The 14,798-nt window shown below is 31.7% G+C and overlaps 1 protein-coding gene across 2 annotated transcripts; it reads left to right on the forward strand.

Moving 5' to 3' along the window:
- Window positions 1-10,295: 10,295 nt before the first annotated feature.
- On the forward strand, window positions 10,296-14,287 carry LOC107861391 (transcription factor SPATULA). Of its 2 annotated transcripts, none has more exons than XM_016706728.2 (8): window positions 10,296-10,942; window positions 11,125-11,229; window positions 12,035-12,100; window positions 12,186-12,251; window positions 13,164-13,481; window positions 13,560-13,629; window positions 13,740-13,869; window positions 13,950-14,287. In XM_016706728.2, the coding sequence occupies exons 1-8, from the start codon at window positions 10,589-10,591 to the stop codon at window positions 14,005-14,007; spliced, it is 1,167 nt and encodes a 388-aa protein (XP_016562214.2). In that variant the 5' UTR covers window positions 10,296-10,588; the 3' UTR covers window positions 14,008-14,287. The 2 variants fall into 2 exon arrangements, with proteins under 2 accessions (XP_016562214.2, XP_016562213.2); XM_016706727.2 differs by having other exon boundaries at window positions 10,303-10,942; window positions 13,719-13,869.
- The last annotated feature ends 511 nt before the right edge of the window (window positions 14,288-14,798 follow it).

Below are 14,798 nucleotides of genomic sequence, written 5' to 3' on the forward strand. Positions count from 1 at the left end.
TGAGACCATTATTGACTTTGTGAATCCTACTGAAATAGTAAGTAAATGTACAGGTTTTGATAGCGTGGGCCCCTTTGGCACGCATCTCTATTTACCCTCATCATAAGCGTTAACCATTTAACACGTCAATAATAACAACAACAATAATATACATTTAGTATAGTTTCATAAGTAAATTTCAAAGGAGATTGGTTTTTCATCATTTACTCAACTATTCGACACGTCCTCTATCAAAAAAAGCCTAGGGAAATCACCAGAAAGGCTATTTGATTGGCGTGTGAGGAAATTGGAGAAAGAGTGAGGGTTGATGATGCCTTCTTTTCACACTCTTGCAGTGGTCCTGCATGTAGACTAGACATCTACTTTTGGATACGTGATCTTCTAATCCAATTGCAAATAGCCACGTTTTCTATATATTGCAAGAAAACCTATTTAAAAGATGGGTGTGAAGAGACAGCTACTTTACAACCAAAGATGGATGATAAATGATTTAACATAAATCAGAAATATGTTCTTTCATTGTTTCTCAACAAATATTAAAACAATTGGATAGTCTCTTTTGAGCGTAAATTATATGCACAATGAGTGTAAACAAATTTACAACATTTGGTCACTCAATAGATATCTTATATCTACAAACAGGCCTTATCAAATATGTGATCAATAATTTTTAAAATAAAATAAACTAACGGATAAAACTAGAGTACCAAAGAGGAATAAGAAGCATGAGAAAATGGAAAAAAAAAAAAAGGCTAAAATAGGGTTTGACTGCAAATATGATTATTAAGAGAAAAAAAAAGAGGACGAAAACTAAGACATTGAATTTTTTGCTTTTTTGCCAAATCATTCTCCATCTTCATTACAACAACAAACAACAACATACCCAATATATATTATCATTATTAATTCTCCATCCTCATTCTGATGTCAAATGTCTCTTTGTTGTATGTGGCCACGTATACATATATGGTAATTTCCGGCAATACATGTGAATATAGAGTGGTCAATAGATCACAAAATTGAGATTCTAATGCTTCACATACAATTGATAACACAACTCAAGCAGTTTCCAACCATTAGAATTAGGCCTCCAAACTTGAAGAGTCCACCATAAAGTCGAGTTAATAACTTAAAAGGTCAGAAAGTCACTTAAATTTGAACTTTACTCAGAAACTCTCTTAACTTTAGATGTTTTACTCAGAAAGTCACTCAATCTATTTTATATTTTTTTAAGCTAATTTTTGCTTATTGTGGAATTTCTTTTAATAACAAAATTTTAAAAATACAAAATCTTCAGTTAATGACCCTTTTACTCTTTTATTCTCTCGCTTCTCCTTCCTACTCTTCCTCTTTCCTCTTTTCCTCTCGTGTTCGTATGACCTTTACTTATTGGTTGCATATGTTATCTTATAAGCAGTATTTTTTGTGAAAGTATGCTGCTTATTCAGTTACATTTGAATGGTAATTTATAGACTATTTTTTTATCAAGACAATTGAAATTCACCTACTTACTATCAAAGTGTGAACTCATAGACATTGTCACTGTATGATCTTACTTACTACAAGATGAACTGGTCCTTGGAAGAAAGACAACTATAAATCATCTCTTTGATTTACTTTGGCAGTTCTGTCTTGACTATTATTTGTTGCAAACCAATCTGATGCGCACGATGAAAGAAAAGTACGTGTTGTCTGGTTAGCTAGCTTCTAAGATTTCATGGACATAACAAAAATTCATGCTGCCTTGACTGATTGGGCCTCTACGTACAAAGAAAGCTATGTGCATCAAACAAGATCAAAGGTAAGATAAGCCTTTGCTTTCGAAGGAAAGGTAGCAAATATGTAGGCCAAGTAAATTAATATATTAGTCTCATAGTTAATAGAATCTCGCAAATCAACGATGACATTGGCACCGTTCTTTGTTGGCTAGCTGATGCAATATTCTGAAATCGATATCTTAAAATTTGATCTTTGAATTTTAAGTATCTAAAAAGTATCTAAATGTAGGTATTAAATTAATGGAAAAAAGATTCTGTAAATAACTTTAATAAAATAGCATTGGCTACCAGAATACTAGGGTTTTGGTTGATGCGTTTCTGCCAATATACTAATCAACATGGACATTTTTACTTCATTAATGAGAAGACCAGAATCATATAGCATATGGGATTAAGATACCATCTCTCTAATAAATCCTATCAGATGGTCGAAAAAGTTTAGCAAGCAAGAAGGAGAAGCAAAATACGAGAAAGAGCTAGTAAACATAATTTAGGAGAATGAAAAGGGTAAAAGGGTCATCAAATAGATACTTTATATTTTTTAGAATTTTGTCAGTAAAAAAATATGTTAGTAAGAAAATTTAACATAAACAAAAGTTAGTTTAAACAATAATAAAATGAGTTGAGTGACTTCCTGAGTAAAATATCTAAAGTTGAGTGACTTTTGAGTAAAGTTCAAAGTTAAATGACTTTCGGGAATAAAAGTCCAAAGTTGAATGACCATTTAAGTTATTAATTCCCATAAAATCGCAACAAATAAGCAAATACGCGATAATGATTATAACTATTTGCTCACCGTAGTTCATAAGTAACATATACTCCCTTCGTTTTTATTTATTGGTCACATTTTTAAATTACACATCTCTTGATAAAAGAATTAATTATAAGGTAATTAGATTAAATTATTTTTATTTATTATTCATCTTTATTTATTGCTTTTCTTTTTTGCACTATATTTGTATCTTTTCATATTTATTATTGAGAGTAAAAGAGAAACAACTATTATACGTTGATTTTGTGAAATGGCAAATATTAAGAAATATTATATTCATTTTTAATAATGACGATAATTAATTAAAAATAAATGAAGTTATGATATCAATAAAGTTTTCTCTCTTTTTTTCTCCTAGTGAAAAATACTCCTAGTTTCTAACTAAAAGACGGATACGTCAAATCCTGATAGATATCAACTAGAACTTGATAGATCTTGATAGACATTCACTATAATGTAAATACATTTATAACACTCCCCCTTGAATGTCTAGATAGATAATGTGTCTTGTTAATACCTTACTAGAAAAAATATAGTGGAAAAAAAAATCTAGTGAAGAAAAAAAAGAGTACATATCTCTAACAATACACATATAGGCTGTCTCATTAAAAACCTTACAAGGAAAATCCAGTGGGACAAAACCTTGAAAGGGAAAAAGAGTACAGCTCGTATTTGCTCCCCCTAATGAGAACATCCTTAAACTTTTACATCCCGATCTTCTGCATCATCTTCTTAAAAGTTGTAATTGGAGGAGACTTGGTGAATAAATTGTCACTTGAATGAATCTGTTGCACGTTAATATCACCATTCTTTTGTAGCTCATGTATGAAGAAAAGCTTTGATAGAGTGTGCTTCGTTCTATCTTAGAGTGTGCTTCGTTCTATCTCCTTTTATGAATCTTCCGTTAAGATGTGTTATGCATGCTGTATTATCTCTGTATAAAATTATGGGTACATTGTCCCATTTCAAACTACATTTGTCTTGAATGGGATGTATCATGGACCTCAATCATACATATTCTTGGCTAGCTTCATGAATAGCTATTATCTCATCATGGTTCAATGAGTGGCTAAATACACTGCTTTGTATATCTCTAAGATATGACAGTGTCCCCACATGTGAACACATTGCATATTTGAGATCGAGATTTATGCGGGTCAAATAAGTACCCAACATCAGCATGACCAATAAGATCGGAACTGCTGTCTTTAGAATAAAATAAACTCATGTATTTTATTCCATTTTGATGTCTCCTCGTAGGAGCAGAAATATACCTTGCTTAACAAATTGACTGAAAAGCCTATATCACGCGCTGTAGTATTTGCAAGGTACATTAGTGCACCACTTGCACTAAGATATGGTACTCCATAACCAATCTAATTCGGTATATTTCTTATTTCAGCAAATAATCTATTGCTTTTTAAAACTCTCCAAGAGTTTCAATAATTTTCAAGTTATAAACTCATACAATATAAGGATTATAAATAAGTTTTCCAGAAACTTTTATATGTTTCAAACATTTTGAATATTTAAAAGTTTTCATGTAAATTTTGTCAAGTGACAATATTCAACATTTCATTAGTGACATCTTCAAGTGTTTGGTTTGCAAATCAAATAAGTTTTATGCTTACCAAGATACATCATTTCATGTCACTTGATAAATATTTCTACGTCAGCACGCTTAAATAAATATAGAATTCAGATTCTCGTAATCTTTCATAATATTGTACTAATACTATATGAAAGATATCGTTAGTGTATATCATTTTGTATCGATTCATAATGCAACATAACATTTTGAGATCTCCTCACGTCATTATTTTTAGGTACCCGAACCTCTCATAAGATTTCATGAAGTGTTACGTCGTAGGCTCTTCAAGAGCACATTGTCTTCTTATTATGATTGTTTGCTCTTTATCCTTTTCAAGGATTAATGTATTTGGAACCAATTGGTCTACCACGCTTCACACATGCATAGACTTTGTCCTTCATGAACACAAAATAGGAGCACTTGCGACTTAAATATGAAATACTTTCGGTATTTGACTTGAATTATCTTTTGAATGAGGATCTGCTGATAATTCTCAACATATTTTATAGTTGTTTATAATCTCCCCCTTATGCTAGAAAAACTAGCATACATCCTCTACTTATTTGAGGAATCCATCTTTGTGCATCAAGATATATTCATTAGTCGTATACCGCACATCAAAAAGTTTTAGATAGAATATTTGGTTCATGACCTTAAACCAATTGAGAGGAAAAAAATAATCATAATCTATTGGTCTAATACATACAAGTGTTATTGTATGCAACATATCATATCTCAGACCAACACATGAAACTTTGTTTTCATTAGCAATGATTTAGCTATTTATCGAAGGCATTCAATGTCAAACCATCATCATCAAGATGAATTGTCTTGATTATACAATCTGAAAGTTATGTTCTTAACTCAATTTTATTGAGTAAGCAACTTTATGAATGTCAAACTATGGGTTGACAATAAATGTACATGTGATCATCTTATTGATGCATTATTTTAACATATCATATGATAGGTGAACGAGCCCTTATTCACCTTTTATACTTTTCGAATTTTAAGGGATCAAATCCCAACATTAGTTGGTCCAACCAAATTATCATGAGAACAAGCAACATAAAAAGCTCATAAAGAATTTTTAAATTCTTTAATGTGTATTTAATAATTAATATGCACATCTTTAGGATGTAGCAATCATTCATGTCAATTTATGAACTTTTATACTAGTAAATTCCAAGTTTCTCATGGCATATATTTTTCACTTTAGTAAATTTCAGATTTACTATTGCATGAATAAATTTCAAATTTACTACTTTAAAAGTAGATTTCAAAATAACTCTTCTCAGTTATTCTGCCTTTTTCGGAAGTGAGTTGTGACGCCATCACAATCAAGTACACGTTTGTATTGATAAACTTTACTAAATATTATCACATTCTCCCAGAGAATGGATCTATCCTTATAACAATTAAAATTCTCATTTCCATGAATAAAATATAATCGTGTCTTAAGCCTATCAAATTGATAGCTTATAACTTTTTTTATGATATTGCTACTTCAGGAGCAAATCGAGGCATACATATGATCTAGAGAATTTTTCTCTAACATATCTTATGATCATAATATGCGTGTGAAAATATTTAGCGAATGCAGAAAGCAACTGAAGGCGTTCTAGTTTGTTCAATGTAGTTTGAATATCACTTTTGATGATCATTATCATATTGTCCTTCAACGCGTATATTCGTGCATTCAATCACTTGTCTTGATTCAGATATATTATGCAGTGTTATCACATACACTTCAAGAATGAAGTAAGTTGTCATATTTTAGACTTATCATATATTGCTACCACATTCAATTCATGGAATGGAGCATATTCAATGGGACATATTTCATGATTTTTCATTTAAAACACATTATTTTATCTTAGCTATCATAACATCATCAATATGGTGCATTGAGATTCAAATTCAATGTCTTACTCATATAAAGGCGTCTTGGGCATAAATCGATGGACTTAGACCCAACATATTATCATCTCTTTTGATAATATTGTTCTTGAGGAATAAATTTAAAACATAAATGGTTCTAAACCAATTATTTTTCCTCAAATCCAACAATAATTATATCATTAGTAGCAAAATACAAATAACATGAGGAATTACTAACCTTACCTTTAGATTTATAATCTCACCTTATTTGGCAGAATCTCGTGCTGATAACATGTGTTATGAAATATAAAGTAAGAACAACAAGAATAAATAGAGATAGAAGATACTTCTTTACCGAGGGATGATAGATTATAAAATTGAGAATACAATGAACAAAACTTAAGGGGAAAATACTCCTAGTTTCTGACTGAAAGACAGATACGTCAAATTCCGATAGATATCAACTAAATCTTGATAGATCTTGACAGACATTCACTATAATGTAAATATATTTATAACATTTTCACTTTAACTTCTCTTATAAAAAGTAAAAAAAAAAAAAAAAAAACTTTAATTTATTCTCATAGGCAAATAGCCAAATAAAATTTAAACTTCAACTCCAACTTTAAGAAATCTAAATTTTCATTAAATCCAACTTTAAGAAATCTAAATTTTCATTAAATAAAGACTTAGGGTGCATTTGTTTTTTTTAAGATTCAAAAGTCTGAATCTGAATGCATGTCTGAATGATTAAGATGTTGTCTCTAGATCTGAAAATTGAATGATTAAGACGGTTTGTTTTTCAACATTTGAATGTACAAGAAAATTTGTTTGTACATATAATAAAATAAAAAATACAATTTAAATTAAAAATTAATTATATTTCAGAAAAGTATGTAATTTAATACAATTAAATTATTATTTGATTGAAAAAAAAATATTTATGTTTTTTTAGTGATGGTGGAGATGGTTTATAATGGTGGTTGCGGTGACAATGATTGATGTTACTGATTAGTAATGTTAGTAGTGATATTTATGATGGTTGGTATTGTAGTGACTGTTATGATAGTGATGATTAATACTGGTGGTGGTGTTGGTTGTGATGTGATGTTACTTGATGTTAGTAGTTGGAGGTGTTGATTATGATGACTGAAAAATGAATGAATGATGATTGACGATGTGTTGGTACTAATTGGAGATATTGTTGGGTGTGATGGAGGAGATGGTTGTTAGTAGAGATAAATTGTAGCGATGATAGTGATTGAAGGCGTTACTAGTGACAATGGTGGTGCCCGACAAAGATGTGTAGAAGTTGTGATGTATTAGTGGTAGTTAGCCGTGGTGCTAGTTGTGATAGATGAGTTGGTCGATAGTAGGGATTGGCTGGTAGTAGTTGATGATGGTGGTGCTGTTAACAGCGGCGGTGACTTTAAATATAATTAGAATAATAGATGTAGTAGGTGTGGTAGCGGTTGATAATAGTGGTTGGTAGCGATATTTGTTGTTGATGGTGGTTGTGATGATGGAGGTGGTTGACAATGATGGCGGTGACAGAGGTGGTGACTGATGATTATGAATAGAGTGGCGGTGAATATTATCCAACACCAGAATGCCTCTTCAGACATATTAAGAATTGATTATAGATTTGAATGATTAAGAGTTATTCAGACCTAAAATCATAGTAAAAATAAATACATTTAATGGTCTGAAGCCTGAATCATTTAGATTTAAACCTGCATTAAGTGCAAACAAATGAGCCTTTATAGTTGAAAATTACTCATGTTTACTCTTGGAACGACTTCTTTTCTCGAATACTACCCGTCTAGATATTTGATTATCGAACTCGTCTCTATATTGGAAAGCGACTAGTCAATGTAATTGAGGAATCAAATGATTTAGTGCTGTGCCATTTTCCACATTTCATTGAATTGGAAAGTAAGAAAAAAGCAAGCAAGACCAACGTGTTTTCTTCATCAATTTAACTCCCCTACATACATAGCCTGCGACTATATGCCTGTCATCAATCAATTGAAAAGAAGGAAATTGAAGTTGGTTGGGTGTGCTGAAAACTATGCTTATTACTGTTGCCTTTCTCTTTACTGCTCTTCTTTTTCTATTTCACTCCCGTGTGTTCCATCTTGGAGCTTTGATTAATTTAAATCGCGTATTGTAAAATTTATTTTCAAAATGATACTCTCAACAAAATTTACTTCATACTCAAATCTCAAATCTTTAACTAAGAAAGAAGCACCACAATCTATGTTGATAGTGCTGTTTTTCTCTTGCTTCTTCCTTTCCACATGCCTCCTTTTTTTTTTCTCTTTTTTGAATAATGTTTGGTTATATATTGACCACATTTTCAAGTGAAAATCTTTTTTCGCTCACAAATTTTGACTTTAGTTCAAGTTAAACTCATATTCAAATACGATTTAATTTTCAGACACTTATCTATTACCAACTTCAAATACTAGTGGTTTTTCTTCAACTATTACTTATTCCATTTCAAAAGACTGTCGTAATTACTTTTTGAACAGTTAAATAATTTTTTCGATTACTTTATAATCTTTTTGAATTGTTAATTATAGTAATTTATATTTAAAAAGAATAGTTTATTAAAACTTTCACTATCCACGAAATTTGGAAAAGGGTTCAACCCTATATATACTCATACTTATAGTTTCTAATTTCTAAGTATGTAATTTTATTTAAAAATAAAATAAAAAAAATTGAAGATTCTATATCTGATACTCACATCAAACATTAATTAATTTGACCTTGTACTTCCGGTCAAGACAAACAAATAAAAACACATGAAATACGTACATTTTTTGTATCCACGGTGCATACTAATAATCTCTCCTTGTTGCCACGTCGATATGAACCATAATAATTCTTGTTTATGAAATAAAAAAGGAATGAATTATTTTTTAAATGTATAATAGTAGCTTCAATAATACTTATAACTAATTTACCAAAATAATACTTATAACTAATGCTTTTAAATATTTTTTTTAATATATGCTAAAACCTTAAACATACTCCCCATCCCAATGTAACACTTTTCACTTATTGAGAATCAATTTAAATAATCTTCGAAAGTAAATTGGATTAAATCAACTTAAATATTTTAAACAGAAATATTCAAAAATTATATAAGAATAGCTTCAACGGCAATACTTCTTATGCCATATGATTAAAAAATATGTTAAAGTAAAATTTACAGAATCTCAAAAAGCAAAAATTAGGCATAAATTGGAAGTAGTGAGTATTTATTTTGGAACCGGGAGTGCTAAGCAACAAGCGTGGAGTAAAATAGATATTTTTTTTTTGGTCAGTAAAATAGTTGAGAAAGTAGAGAGAAGTCAAAAAGAGAGCACAAGTAGAGGTATCAAAATAATAAAAATTTATTTACACTTGTTATATACATCAAAATTAATATAATTTATCATAGTTAAATAATTAAAAAATAAATATATTAATTAATTATTATTAAATAATATAAATTTTAAATTCAAATAAATGACATGTATATATTGTGTCGATATATACACAGTTTTACCCTACTGAAATGGAGCAGAGTTCGATAATAGTGGAGCATATATACTGTCTCTGGAAGTGAGCTAGTTGAAGAGCATGTCTATAATTGTGCCTCACGTGTGCCACAAAGTTGGCTTCACCTGACACTCTTAAAGATAACGAAACTAAATTTTTCGGGTTAAATTTCATACCTATAGTTACGTAACTATTTATTTTTTTCAAGTAACTGAGCATAAAAATCACAACGTAGACGGTTGGATCAGTTTTATTAAATTAAATTTGTATTACTAGATGAAAGAAATCGTAAAAAAATTGCCCCTTAGAGATCTGATTTTCCGGCATATATGATTTTTGTGCAAGTATAAGAGCCAAATTTATGATTTTTGTGTTAAAAATAGTGTTAAATAACTTTGACCTCTTAGTTAAATGGTCATTTATGAAATTTAAACAACGCCCTTTCCACCCGCCACCCCCACCCCAAACCAATTTTCCTATCAACTCTGTCGAGTTCCTTGTTTTGGTTTTTGCAGCTTACCGGCTCCCCAGTGCTTCAGTTCTCAGAATCAAAAGAAGACCAGTCAAAGTCTAAACAACTTGCTAGTTTACCCCTACCCTGTTTCAATTTCTATAGTTATTATTACTACTTATACTTACTACCACTATTTTTAAAGTAGGTGTATATGACAAGTATATACTCCAATTAAGACGTTAATTCAATTGGTTTAATACGAATCTGCCTACTCTGTCCTATGTCTCACTACTGTTAAGTTACCTTAGCATGGTTGGCTAATAAATACACGCCCGTCCGCTCATTCAGACATGTACCCCAAAATGTCACTTCCTCCTAGACGCAAATAAGAGTGTGCAAATGGCTTTTGCAGATTAAAGAAATTTACTTATGACAAGTCTTTTGCCCAATTAAAGTTGCACTGAGTTGGCTCTATTTATAACCTCTTCTGTTCAATCCTTAACTTCATACTTCCGGCTCTTGTAATGTTGTGAGAAAAATATCTGCATCTATATACTATAATGGCCAACAACAATGTCTTTTCTTGGACTGATCCTGACCCTGAACCGGATGATATTTCTGTTTTTCTTCGTCATATTCTCCTTCCATCATCTTCCTCTTCATCCAATTTTATGGCCATCAAGGGTAATGAAATGCAATATTCCTCGTCGTTGCCTCAACTCATGCCTAAAAACGATCAACATGGCCTGGGAGTATCGAATGGTGATTTGTCTTCCATGCTGAATTCATCGACTGCTGGAATTTTCTCGTCGTCTTATAGGGGTTATAATATGCCTGCCAGTGCAACTAATGTTTCTTCTTCATCTGCTGGGACCATGGATAACGATGCAGATGAGTATGAATGTGAAAGTGAGGTATTTCTGCACTTTCTACTTGAAAGCCCCTGGCAGAAATGCTGGGTAAGGCTGCGTACAATAGGCATTTGTGCACGGCGGGAGCTTCGTTACGGAAATTTTAAGTTTCGAACTTGATGTTTATTTTAATATTGCCCTGCTATATATAACTACTCTTTTTGATGATAGTAGTTTATATGCAGGATGGCACAGAGGACTTGGAAGGGGAAGTTTTAGCCCAACCGCCACCATCTCGTAGCACTTCCAAGAGAAGCAGAGCAGCTGAAGTGCACAATATGTCTGAAAAGGTTGTTTCTTTTTGTTAGTTAATTAATGTGGTTTTATAACCACTTACTTTGTGCGTTTCAATTTATTTATCTCATTTTGACTTGACACAATTTAAGAAAATAAGTAAGAGTTTTGAATTTAGTATTTTCAAATTAAAGATACGTCGAATGCATCAAAATATTTTTTAATATAGGACCGATTCTACATAGTGAAAAAATAGGCAATCGCTTTAAGCCCCCAAATTGGAGGCCAAATTCTTTTACAATAAGAGATTATAAATTTTTTTATAAAAATAATTACTAATTACTATTCATAGAAAAAATAAAACTTATTATATAAAAATATAGAATTATTAGAAGTTTAATGTATTTTAACTTTAAAGTACTATGTATTAAGAAAAATTAAATGCATTAGTTATATTAACGAGAAAAAAACTATTAGAAGAAATCAACTATAAAAAATATTAACAACTTTCATCTCAAAATATCTAAAATATAAACTTTACAAGAAAATATATATTTATTTTTTCTTAAAAATTTAAGGCCTTTGTTCAATTTTCGTCTGAGGCCACCGAAGTGTTTGAGCCGTTCCTATTTTAATACTGTGGTCTAAAATATATTCTCGGTGGAAAGTTAGAATTAAAAGTCCAAAAAATAATGTTTTATTCTTTGAAACGAACTAAAAGATAAATCAAGACGAACACACTAAAATGAGACATTCATGAATTCTGTGCTAAGGGTCTTAAAGGTTGAATGCGCAAAACTTAAATTTTGAATCTGGCCCTACCTCTGCTTAACACTAATGTTATTGGTATGTGGTTTGCAGAGGAGAAGAAGCAGGATTAATGAGAAGATGAAAGCATTACAAAAACTTATTCCAAATTCAAACAAGGTGAGGAGTTGCATGTTTCATAATTTTGAATGAAACCAGTTAAAAATTGATGGTCAGTTAATTATTTTCTATGGATTTTCGACAGACCGACAAGGCTTCAATGCTTGATGAAGCCATAGAGTACCTCAAGCAGCTTCAGCTCCAAGTACAGGTCTGCTGCTTTTGTTTGAAATTTGCTGCATGTAATTTATTTACGGAGAAAAATTGTAGTATATTAAAATATAACAAATAGTAAGACAATAATGCCCAAAAATGTTGATAGGCCTAACTGTTGTGAAATTCAAAACTAAGGTAGTTGCAAAGAAAAATGACTCATAACACCAGATTGACTTCTTTCATGGAAACATTTTTGTGGAAAATGACCTCCGTCGCACCAAGTAAACTTTATTCTTTCACTTAGAAGGAGTGGCTTTTGGCTCTTGAACTGTGAACAAGGCCTAGGCAAGTGTGTTTTAGTATGAATCCATCCACTGGCTCTGGAGTATTGAACATCTTGATTTTACTGTTTTAGTTTGGGATACAACTTCCTGCACCTAGGCAGTGTGTTTAAAAAAAGGACCGCTCTAGCTCAATCAGGACATCATCAAATACCTATATATTCTCCTTCCACGATCATCTGAATAATGTTGGATAGAAACTAATGCTAAATGTTATTTGTAATCGTTCAGTAGGCAGAAGACTTTCTTTATCCTTAATTGGATGATCAGTTGTAGCAACTGGTGTGCATTGAATGACCTTGGCATCATAAGTGACGCATTGGCTTGTAATGTTTGTTGGTAATTTTGATTTTAATGACCAATTTCCTGTTCTATGCTAACGGTAACTGATAATGGAAAGCATAGAGAAAGTGAAACTCTACACTATTAGATTCAGCCACATTCTGCAGTTATTGGGTTGCATACTGGTTTGGACCCATCACCTTTGTCTTCGAAAATTCTTTTGGCTGATCTATTAATTCAGGATATTTAGTAGATTGGTTCTAGATCTGGTCATCTGTTCGTTTACTTTAGTTAATTTGATCAAGTTATATGTTTGTAGCATAAAAATTTGCTTCAATCTTCAGATGTTGACAATGAGAAATGGGTTAAATATGTATCCTCTGGGCCTAGCTCGAGTGCTAGAACAAAATCAACTCTGCCAGCAAAAAATGGGTTTGTGCGAGGGGAATGGATTCACAAATGCTAAAGTGGCTGGGATTCTCCACGTAAACCAAGACACCTCATTAAATGCCATTTTCGGTCCAGCTGAAAACTGTACACAAACTAAGCTAACTCCAGCGGCAACTATGTCATATGTAGACCATTCAGACAATGCTTTTGAGCCAGAGTCATCGATGAATGTTCACCTTGATCCCTTTCAGCTCTCAAGGTCTACCAGCAAGGTAAGTTGAATATTCCTACTTGAATGCAGATTAGGGAATCATATATAACCGTTTGACATTCACATTGTGTTTGCAAAGGAAATTTGGAGGGGGGATTGCTTACCTCCATATGGAATGAATGAGCGAACGTCGAAAACTGCATCAGCTGGTAGATTATTTGCTTAACATCCTTGCCTATTTCACAATTTTTCCCTTGGATCCTCGTCTCTTTACCGTTTCCTATTCATTGTGTAATAGGAGCATATGTTTCATCTTCAGTTCCCTTTGATACCGATGCATCTAACCAGAAGAGAAACACTCTAGAAGCCTGCTTGCTTCAATATCAGATTGGTAGTGTGAATGAAACCAGTATGGATCACAACCAACTTATTGCCCCACAATTGTATAGGTAAGTGAACTTACATTAATATTTCTCTTCCATAACAATGATTTATATTATGTTCCTAAATTTCCTAGTTCTGTTATCAGTCATATCGGAAGAAGTACAACTGTTGACATTATCAAAAGCGAATGCAGCAACTCCTGAGATTCTGGCCTGCATCATTCTGCTGGATTTTGTCGAAGTAATGACATGCTTCTTACTGCTTATGATATGTTTATGTGGCTAAGTAATGGGCTTAAAAGCCATTGTATTGAATGAATCACTTTCTGCATTGCCTGTAAGATCGTTATGCAGAGAAGTTGGAATGTAAATGTAAAGATTGGACTATTCTCTATCTTGTCAACTAAGAATAGTAAATGGTTGCTTTAGTAATGGATTCTGGATTTGAAGTTTATGGCTTCCTAAAGAGATCTCAAATTAATACTACAATAACAACCGGATGCACTATCAAATCTACATAGATATTTAATTTCTTAATCTGTATATAAAAAAACTGTAAAAATTAATTGGGTTCATTTAAACTTGTAACCGTTAATCTAGATTCGTCCTTTCATTCTTCATGTTCTTTATCTTGGTCTTGGATGAATTCAAAGTGGCCAGTCACCAGAAACAATAACTTCTTGTTGGGAAAAAAAATGGTAGATTTCTATGATTATTTTATTTAAACAGTTGCCTTCCTTTTACTCAAAAAGAATAGGTCACATTTTCTTTCAATCAACAATATTGGTTCATTGCGTTTACACTCAACACACTATTACATCTTGAAAAACATCATTTAAATTGGAGACAGAAAAGAGGACATTGTGGAATGCTTGTCGTATGAAAAATGTTTTATTTGATAGAACTATTTCTCAGACTACCTTGTTCAGTAGTTTGAAAGTTCTTCATTCAATGAATATGCTGTTGTATTCATCGTTCCTCCTCCTTTGTCTTCT

The sequence above is a fragment of the Capsicum annuum genome, chromosome 2 (genome assembly GCF_002878395.1).
Source record: "Capsicum annuum cultivar UCD-10X-F1 chromosome 2, UCD10Xv1.1, whole genome shotgun sequence".
NCBI classification, from domain to species: domain Eukaryota; kingdom Viridiplantae; phylum Streptophyta; class Magnoliopsida; order Solanales; family Solanaceae; genus Capsicum; species Capsicum annuum.